Raw genomic sequence first — 11,037 nt, 5'->3', positions numbered from 1 at the left:
CCGCCACCACGCCCGGCTAGTTTTTTGTAGTTTTTAGTAGAGACGGGGTTTCACCGTGTTAGCCAGGATGGTCTCGATCTCCTGACCTCATGATCTGCCCGTCTCGGCCTCCCAAAGTGCTGGGATTACAGGCTTGAGCCACCGCGCCCGGCCAATAATGCATTTTTGAATGACTCTTAGGAAAATGCCTCCAATGTCTCACCATTTGTAATTATACTGACCAATTGTTAAAGAGAAATAATCTTCATTATCTTAATGAATTATTCTCCTAAGCTTAGATTACTGAGACATTTTACTAAGAGTGAATGTTGTATTCTATCAAACGCTTTTTGGCATCTAGTTAGATGACAATGTATTTTACTTTTGTTACCTATTTGCTTCATATATTGATGGATTTCTAATTTGGAATTCCATGTATTAATAAAAACAAATGACATTATTTTAGTATACAGTTTGGATGTACTCTGTATTTCTGTACATGTATTTCATAAATTGGATTGATCGTAGTTTTATTGAGAGTTTTCAGTAAAAGGCTATCTTAGGTTGGTAAAATAATTTGCAAAGTGTACTATTAACTTTTTTTTACATGAGAATAACTCACATAGCACATAAGTTATTTGTTTCTTATAAGTATAAAATAACTATCAAAACCATTCTTTACCCAGTGTCCATTTTGGAAGTGTAGTACTCATAGCGGGACCCCTATTAGGTATCACACAGTATATATGGCATAGTATGTGTGCAATAAACCAGTAAGTGAAGGTTGCTGTGGGGACAAAAAGCACATCGTAGGGGCACCTACTCAAAGAGGTGAAAAAGTTTTCCTAGAAAATATCTAAATTGAGAGAAGTCCTTCCAGCTTAAGAAAAAAGCATATACAGGCCGAGCGCGGTGGCTCAAGCCTGTAATCCCAGCACTTTGGGAGGCCGAGACGGGCGGATCACGAGGTCAGGAGATCGAGACCATCCTGGCTAACACCGTGAAACCCCGTCTCTACTAAAAAATACAAAAAACTAGCCGGGCGACGTGGCGGGCGCCTGTAGTCCCAGCTGCTTGGGAGGCTGAGGCAGGAGAATGGCGTAAACCCAGGAGGCGGAGCTTGCAGTGAGCTGAGACCCGGCCACTGCAGTCCAGCCTGGGCGGCAGAGCGAGACTCCGTCTCAAAAAAAAAAAAAAGAAAGAAAGAAAAAAGCGTGTACAAATGAATGGAGAAGAAGGCAGTATTTGGGGGAGGGAAAAAGAAACTCAGCATGCTCATTGCAGAGCATCGGGGGTGTTAATAGGAACTTTGGAATTTCTACATTAGAGGGGCCTAGGGATGATAATGTGGTCGGAGGATGAGCTGGGGGCTTTTCTTGAAGTTCTGTTGCATAGCAGGCATACTGTTTTTCCTCAGACCGTATTTCTCTGCTTACATGTCTTTTGTGGGGAAGCTGGTGAATATTATTGGGAAGCAAACCTATTCAATAATGCTTTCCTTGACATTATCATGGGAGAAGAAATGGCTGAAGTGAAGAGAAAAAAAGAGAACCGAAGGAGTTTTGTGATAGGTTAATGGTTTTTTTGTGAAGTTATTTTTGTCTTCTCTTCTTCACCCTTAATTCTGGAAAAATATGCTTCCTTACCTGGGACCTTTTTTGAACAGAGAAAATGACAGTCATTTCTTCTTCACCCATTTCTCCTCAACCACCTCACTCCAGGACAGAAGTATTAAGGTTAGTACACTTTCTTTAACAGTAAAAATTGGCTCCTTTTCCTTCTCCTTCTTCTTTTCTCCTTCTCTCCCTTCACAACAACTATCTTGCAACAAATTAAAACTGCTGCCTTAACTGATTTCTTTGTGGAAGTAAGTCCATGTGCCAATGTGACTAGAAACAGGAAAGGACGTGTGGAAGAAGGAAATATTTTCTAATATACTAAGATAATGGTACCATCATCTCTTTCTTCAACTTTACTAAAATCACTGTTCAGATGATATTCTGTAAGAGGAAGAGAAATGATACGGAAAAGGAATGAAAAGGAAATAACTTTCCTGTATTGTCCCTTATAGGAAGCTAGGAATGCTGCTGTCTATGACCAGACAAGAAATAAGCCCCTCATCCAGGTCTTCAAGCTCTTTGGATACAGAAAGGCCAGAGAATATGTGTGGTTTGGGGCAAGGAGATGATCAGCAAGAAATATTTTCATTTATCACCAAAATCCAGGGAACTCTAGCTATTACAGAGATAGGCTAACAAAGATACACACATAGTATACAAAATATGCTTTATATAGTAAGTCCATACTTTTGTTGGGCACTTAACAGAATAAACATGAAACAAATGCAGGATGGCTGCGTTTTTTGTTTTTTGTTTTTTGTTTTTTTTGAGAAGGAGTCTGGCTCTGTTGACCAGGCTGGAGTGCAGTGGCACGATCTCGGCTCACTTCAAGCTCTGCCTCCCAGGTTCACGCCACTCTCCGGGATGGCTGCATTTTTAATGACATGGGGCTAAAGTTATAAGTAGGCAGAACTAGCAAAAGATGAGTCAGGATGGAAAAGGTAGAAAAGGCAGGTATTAGGACAATTAAAGATCCTGAAATGCATACTGACTTGCAGAGTAAAAACAAAGGCTAGAGGATTCCAGGTGTGTGGCTGGTAGAAGCAAATGTGATAGTAAGAATTCTCATGTCATTGTTCTTGATTATGCTAATTCTCATAATTGTGAAATTGCCTGCTACATGTAGACAACCAAAAAGACCACATTACAGCGGGGTGCGGTGGCTCAGGCCCTTAATCCCAGCACTTTGGGAGGCCAAGGCGGGTGGATCACGAGGTCAGGAGATCGAGACCATCCTGGCTAACATGGTGAAAACCCCATCTCTACTAAAAAGACAAAAAATTAGCTGGGCGTGGTGGCGGGCACTGTAATCCCAGCTACTTGTGAGGCTGAGGCAGGACAATGGCATGAACCCGGGAGGCGGAGCTTGCAGTAAGCCGAGATCACACCACTGCACTCCAGCCTGGGTGACAGAGCGAGACTCCGTATTAAAAAAAAAAAAATTCCAAAGGCTACAAGAAATAAAAGGCTGTGATCCAGCTTTCAGAGTTTACTAGCATATCATGTGTAATCAGAAATAAAACAAGCAAGTGATGCTTGTTATGTAAGTTTAACACAGCAAGAAACATTTATGTAATTGTCTCTTGCTTGGAATCAGTGTAGGAATCTGTGAGAAGTAGTATGGTCTAGTGGGTAAAAGGGTTGACTCTGGAGCCAGGCAACTGAATATTGGATTTTGGCTTTGGGATATATTATCTCTGTGACCTTGTAAAAGTTACTTAAACTTTCCTTTGTCTCTGTTTCCTCTCTGTAAAATGGGAGTCAAATATGGTATCTGTGTCAGTAACTTGCACTGAAGATTAAGTGATTAATACATTCGATGTGCTTACAGCAGTGAAATGTGCTTACAAAAAAGTGCTCAGTAAAAATTAGCCAGTATCAGTTCTGTCACACATGGAAGCTTCCTGGCCAAAATTTAAATTAATATGGAAGACCTAGGGATGTGTCCAAAGCACTAAATACAAAAATTGAAAGAAAAGTATATATTAATAAGTACTTGTAAATGATAAAAACTTGCCTGCAAAAGCATAAAATATGCATCAAAAAGGTAGAGAAAAAAGAAGAGAGAATTTAGGCCAATTGGAAAATCACAAAAGTTAAGAAGAAAAGTAACACTTGGTGACTAATACTAAAGGTTGAATTCTAGGCCCTAAAGAAAGCTGTACATAGTAGCACTCCAAGATCCGTAGTTCCCAGGAACTAAACACCAATGATTCCCAGACTCTTAACTGGTTAGATGTCCCCTTTGGATCAGAAAATTGTTCATGTTCCATCAATTATGCTCCCAAATTTCACTTCCCTTGCCCCAAAATTAAAAAGAAAAAAAAATTTCCTTCTGACCCAGTCGAGTAGACTTGAAAGTTACGATTTATAATATATATGAACATATATATACTTACTGCTATTTTGATTCAATCATAATCTCTTAATATATAATTTTAGATGACATGTTGGAACCAGCTACTATACCTGTGACCTAATAGATGTTATCTAAGTTACATCTCACAATAAACTACCAAAGACTTATAGCTTTTCCCCTATTTTCCTAGCTGAAACTAGTAGCTTAGCTAGCTTAGACTCAAAAATGTTAAGTAACTTGAAGGTCATAGTGAGGATAACTGGCATGGTTCAAAATCTCCATGATACTTTAAATTAGATACATCTTTATAAAAATAAATCTTTCAAAATATTCATCAATAGAGATTCTTATGTACCCACCTTTGAAAGTAGTTTGTCCCTAAATATAATGTAATTAGAGGACTGGCACTTCCCAGTATAGCCTCTGCTACTGTGTGATACTAAAAAGTATTAGGCCGGGCGCAGTGGCTCCCACCTGTAATCCCAGCACTTTGAGAAGCCAAAGTGGGTGGATCATGAGGTCAAGAGATGGAGACCATTTGGGCCAACATGGTGAAACCCCGTCTCTACTAAAAATACAAAAAATTAGTTGGTCATGGTGGTGCGCACCTGTAGTCCCAGCTACTCAGGAGGCTGAGGCAGGACTATCACTTGAACCTAGGAGTCAGAGGCTGCAGTGAGGCAAGATTGTGCCACTGCACTCCAGCCTAGGTGACAGAGTGAGACTCCATCTCAAAAAAAAAAAAAAAAAGTATTGATCTCAGTGCCTTTTTTATCATTAGCAAAGTTAATAGCCCTGCTCTTGTTGATGCCAGGGCATGTTCTAAGAATAAAACAAAATGATGAACGTGAAAGTTATTTGATACCTCTACATCAAAAATTCAAATTTTCCTGACTCATGTTCTTTTGTAAACTCTGTAGATGACATGAACACATGGAGACAAGAAATTACTCTGCGGTGACTGAATTCTTTCTGGTGGGGCTTTCCCAATATCCAGAGCTCCAGCTTTTTCTGTTCATGCTCTGCCTCATCATGTACGTGATACTCCTCCTGGGAAATAGCATCCTCATTATCAGGATCCTGGATTCTCGCCTCCATACCCCCATGTATTTCTTTCTTGGAAACCTCTCATTCTTGGACATCTGTTACACATCATCATCCATTCCTCCAATGCTTATTATATTTAATAAGCATTATTTCCCACCACCAGTCCCTCTCCACACTACTCAGCTGATGCTTTCTGGAAGATGACACCTCCTGGCAGGAGGCCAACCAGCACAAAAATAGAGCATTAAAACACCAAAGTTAAGGACCCTCATTGAGTCCATTGCACCCTCTGCCCCATCACCAGAACAGGCACTGGTATCCACAGCTAACAGACCCATAGATTTCTGAGAGAAAATCCATCTCCTTCATTGACTGTGCTCTGCAGATGGTTGTGTCCCTTGGCTTGGGCTCCACTGAGTGTGTCCCCCTGGCTTTAATGGCCTATGACTACTATGTGGCCATCTGCAACCCACTGACGTACCCCATCATCACGAAGAGAGTGCTGTATGTGCGAATGGCTGCATGGTCCTGGATCATAGGCTGTCTGAATTCCTTAGTGCAGACAGTCCTGACAATGGTGTTGCCTTTCTGTGAGAATAACATAATCGATCATCTTACCTGTGAGATCCTGGCTCTTCTTAAAGTCATATGCTCAGATATCTCCATGAATGTGTGTATAATGACAGTGGCAAGTATTGTTTTATTGGTGATTCCTCTTCTGTTAATTTTTCTCCTATGTATTTATTCTCTCTTCCATCTTGAGAATTAATTCTGCTGAAGGAAGAAAGCAAGACTTTTCTACCTGTTCAGTGCACTTGACTATGGTCATCTTATTCTATGGTTCAGCCCTTTTCATGTACATGAAGCCCAAATCAAAGTTCACAAAAGCATCTGATGAAATCATTGGATTGTCTTATGGAGTGATCACCCCAATGTTGAACCCCATCATCTACAGCCTGAAGAATAAGGAGGTAAAAGAAGCTGTGAAGAAAATCCTCGGCACTTGCATCTGTGGAAAATATGAAAGGCCTTGAGGCACGTGATGTTCTCAACAAGGGATCAGATCAGGTGTTTTGTATTCACAGATAAAGTCACAGAATCTGATATAAAGAGAGTGTGTATGTTTGTAAAGACAACTTTGGGATTTCCATTCCTTTCATCACAGAATGCTCATGTACGCCTTCTGAATTAAGTGTTGTGTGCAGAGTTTCAAGCTGTAGGTGTCTATGCTCATTGATCCCATATAGGAATAAGGTTTTTCATCAAGATAAATCTCAATTTACTCTTTCTCTCTTTCTCTTTCTTATGCATTTTTCTCTCCCTTTTCTCTATCTCCTCCTCTTTCTTGACCTTCCTCCTCTTCCCTTCTTCATCTACTTCCTTTCTCTTTCTTCCTTCTACCTTCTCAGTCTCCTTTATCTGTCATTTTGAATAGAACATCTATTGCTTTGTTGTACTGCATCCCCTCTTCTGGTAAAATAATATATCTTTTTTTTTTTTTTTTTTTTTGATATATCAACAGTCCCTTCCTCTGAGTCCATGAGGTCTGCATGGGACTAACTCAACCTTCTGGATATAGTGGTAGATGCTGAACAAAAGCCTAACCAATAAAAAAGCAAATCCCTCTCACTACAGTGACTCATTCAGGGTAGCAAGTGAGCCAAGTCAGGCTAATCAAACTCAACCCAAGAATGCTGTCCCACTAGGGAAAGAAAAAAAAAAAAAAAAGGCACTCTTTCCACTAGGGTTGCTTAACTGGAGAAATGTGAGCCTGGAGCCAATCTTTGGCCATATGAGGAGAGAGCCTAACTGAAATGCAAAGGGGAGTTCAGAAGGAGAGAGAGGGTGTCTGATGCTGTTAGCTCCTCGATTCAGCTGCGTCTAAAGTCATTTTCACATTCTTTTTAGTTCATGAGTCAATAAATTATCTTTATATGAAAAGCTAATTTTAACATGACGGGGATCATGGCAGATGGGAGGCAAGACTAGATTGCAGCTCCAGACACAGCAGCATGCAGAGGCTTACACTGTGAATGTTAGCTCCAGATTGACTGCATGAACAAACCAGCAATCCTGAGATGACCCACAGACCCTCTGAAGGAAGTGGACTGCTACTGCAGGACCCAGGAGATGCCCCAATAATGTGGGTGCCCCAACTACAGAAATGGGAAAGGGAGACCCTCCTCTCCCAAACACACATCCCCACTGGAGAAGCTGAAGGTTTGTTTGCAGAAGTTTCTAATTTTACCTGGAGCTGACCTCAGAGAGCCGAGCGAAATACAGGCATAGAGGAAGCGCAGAAAGGCCCCAGGAGCTCACTGGGTCCCGCAGCAGCCCATTCCTGCCTGGCACCACAGGGATCCATCAGAAGGGTGGCCAGAGAAGCACAGAGTAAAAACCACAGGGACAAGGAATTCTCTAACTGAACTTTGTAACAATTTGAATGGGATGAGAAGCCTTCTGGCCAGAACTCAGGGGAGAGTAGGAATCAGGTGTGCAGACTTCACAGGCAGGGGAAGATCTAAAACCCTTTTCTCTCGCAGCTGGGAGGCAGATAGCCTCAGGCAAGTTTTCAAGCCTGTCTCACCCTCTGCCTGAACACAGACTCGGGGCTGTTGGGGGTGGTGGGGGCAAGGTGGGAGTGAGACCAGCCCTTCAGTTTGCATGGGAGCTGGGTGACTGCCAGCCTTACCCACTTTCCTGACAACCTGCATGACTCAGCAGAGGCAGCCATAATCCTCCTAGGTACACAACTCCAGTGGCCTGGAAATCTCACCCCATCCCCCAGAGCAGCTGCAGCAAGACCCACCCAAGGAAAGTGTGAGCTCAGATGTGCCTTGCCCTGCCCCCACCTGATGGTCCTTCCCTGTGGACCCTGGTAGTGGAAGACAAAGGGCATATAATCTTGAGAGTTCTAGGGGCCCGCCCATCACCGGTCCCTCTCCACACTACTCACCTGATGCTTTCTGGAAAAATGCCACCTCCTGGCAGGAGGCCAACCAATACAAAAATAGAGCATTAAACCACCAAAGCTAAGGACCCTCATGGAGTCCATTGCACCCTCTGCCCCCTCTCCAGAACAGGCACTGGTATCCATGGCTGATAGACCCATCGACAGTTCACATCACAGGACTCTGTGAAGACAACCCCCAGTACCAGCTCTGAGCTGCGTAGACTCGTTGGGTAGCTAGACCCAGAAGACAGACAATAAGCACTGCAGTTCGGCTCACAGGAAGCCACATCCATAGGAAAAGGGGGAGAGTACTACATCAAGGGAACACTCCATGGGACAAAAGAATGTGAACAACAGCCTTCAGCCTGAGACCTCTCTGACAGAGCCTACCCAAATGGGAAGGAAACAGAAAACCAGCCCTGGTAATATGACAAAACAAGGCTCTTCAACACCCCCCCGCCCCCAAAAAATCACACTAGTTCACCAGCAATAGATCCAAACCAATAATAAATTCCTGATTTACCTGAAAAATAATTCAGGAGGTTAGTTATTAAGCTACTCAGGAAGGGACCAGAGAAAGGCAAAGCCCAATGCAAGGAAAAAAAAAAAAGATACAAGAAGGGAGAAATATTCATGGAAATAGATACCTTAAAAAACTCAAAAATTTAGAAAACTTTGGACACACTTTTAGAAATGCAAAATGCTCTGGAAAGTATCAGAAATATAACTGAACAAGAAGAAGAAAGAAATTCAGAGCTCAAAGACAAGGTCTTCAAATTAACCTAATCCAACAAAGACAAAAAAGAATAAGAAAATATGAACAAAGACTCCAAGAAGTCTGGGTTTATGTTAAACCACCAAACTTAAGAATAATCGGTGTACCTGAGGAATAAGAGAATTCTAAAAGCCTTGAAAACATATTTGGGGGAATAATCAAGGACAACTTCCCCAGCCTTCTGAGAGAACCAGACATCCAAATATAAGAAGCACAAAGAACACCTGGGAAATTCATTGCAAAGAGATCTTCACCTAGGCACATTGTCATCAGGTTACCCAAAGTTAAGAAGAAGGAAAGAATCTTAAGAGCTATGAGACAGAAGCAACAGGTAACCTATAAGGGAAAATCTATCAGATTAACAGCAGATTTCTCAGCAGAAACCTTATAAACTAGAAGAGATTGGGGACCTATCTTCAGTCTCTTCAAATAAAACAATTATCAGCCAAGAATTTTGTATCCACCAAAACTAAGCATCACACATGAGGGAAAGATACAGTCGTTTTCAGATAAACAAATACTGAGAGAATTCACCATTACCAAACCATCCACTACAAGAACTGCTAAAAGGAGCTCTAAATATTGAAACAAATCCTGGAAACACATCAAAACAGAGCCTCTTTAAAGCATAAACCACACAGGACATATAAAATGAAAATACAAGTTAAAAAGCAAAAACAAAGCCTGGGCGTGGTGGCTCGTGCCTGTAATCCCAGCACTTTGGCAGGCGGATCACGAGGTCAGGAGATCAAGACCATCCTGGCTAACACAGTGAAACCTCGTCTCTACTAAAAATACAAAAAATTAGCCGGGCGTGTAGTCCCAGCCACTCAGGAGGCTGAGGCAGGAGAATGGCACGAACCCAGGAGGCGGAGCTTGCAGTGAGCTGAGATCACGTCACTGCACTCCAGCCTGGGTGACAGAGCAAGACTCTGTCTCAAAAAAAAAAAAAAAAAAAGCAAAAACAAAAAACAAAACCAAAGTACACAGGCAACAAATAGCACAATGAAAGCAATGGTACCTCACATTTCAATACTAACGGTGAATGTAAATGGTCTAAATGCTTCACTTAAAAGATACAGAACCGCAGAATGGATAAGAACTCACCAACCATCTGCTGCCATCAGGAGACTCACCTAACACATAAGGACTCACATAAACTTAAAGTAAAGAGGTGGGGAAAGGCATTTCATGCAAATGGACAGCAAAAGCAAGCAGGGGTAGCTATTTCAGACAAAACAAACTTTAAAACAACAGTGGTTAAAAGAGACAAAGAGGAACAGTACATAATGGTAAAAGGCCTTGTCCAAAAGGAAAATATCACAATCCTAAACATATATGCACCTAATACTAGAGATCCTAAATTTATAAAACAAGTACTATTAGACCTAAAAAATGAGATAGACAGCAGCACAATAATAGTGGGGACTTCAATACTCCACTGACAGCACTAGACAAGTCGTCAGGACAGAAAATCAACAAAGAAACATGGATTTAAACTATACCTTGGAACAAATGGACTTAACAGATATATACAGAACATTTCATCCAACAAACTCAGAATACACATTCTATTCAACAGCGTATGGAACTTTCTCCAAGATGGACCATATAATAGACCATAAAACAAGCCTCAATATATTTAAGAAAGTTGAAATGATATCAAGCACTCTCTTGGACCACAGTGGAATAAAACTGAAAATCAATTCCAAAAGGAACCTTCAAAACCATGTAAATACACGGAAATTAAATAGCCTGCTCCTGAATGCGCATTGGGTCAAAAACAAAATAAAGATGGAAATTTAAAAATTCTTCCAACTGATGACAATAATGACATAACCTATAAAATAAAAACCTCTGGGATACAGCAAAGACGGTGCTAACAGGAAAGTTCATAGCCCTAAATGCCTACATCGGAAAGTCTGAAAGAGCACAAACAATCTAAGGTCACACCTCAAGCAACTAGAGAAACTAGAACAAACCAAACCCAAACCCAGCAGAAGAAAGGAAATAACCAAGATCAGAACAGAACTAAATGAAATTGAAACGAAACAAAACAAAACACAAAAGATACATTAAACAAAAACCTAACCTAGTTCTTTGAAAAGATAAATAAAATTGATGAACCATTAGCAAGATTACCCAAGAAAAGAAGAGAGAAAATCCAAATAACCTTCCTGAGAGATGAAACAGGAGATATTACAACTGACACCACCAAAATATGAAAGATCATTTAAGGCTATGAACACTTTTATGCACATAAACTAGAAAACCTACAAGAATAAATTCAGGATAAATTCCTGAA

General features: G+C 41.1%; 1 protein-coding gene across 1 annotated transcript; it reads left to right on the top strand.

Moving 5' to 3' along the window:
- Nucleotides 1-4,890: 4,890 nt before the first annotated feature.
- LOC117098890 (olfactory receptor 13D1-like) lies at nt 4,891-6,028 on the top strand. The gene is given in 4 exon segments (XM_033237925.1): nt 4,891-5,166; nt 5,345-5,624; nt 5,815-5,997; nt 6,000-6,028. Coding segments are annotated over 4 exon segments (768 nt in total).
- The last annotated feature ends 5,009 nt before the right edge of the window (nt 6,029-11,037 follow it).

This window comes from Trachypithecus francoisi, unplaced genomic scaffold, assembly GCF_009764315.1.
Source record: "Trachypithecus francoisi isolate TF-2019V2 unplaced genomic scaffold, Tfra_2.0 Lachesis_group16, whole genome shotgun sequence".
In the NCBI taxonomy this organism is placed as follows: Eukaryota; Metazoa; Chordata; class Mammalia; order Primates; family Cercopithecidae; genus Trachypithecus; species Trachypithecus francoisi.
The sequence above is the reverse complement of the archived record's forward strand: the minus strand, read 5'-3'. Positions and strand labels throughout refer to the sequence as shown.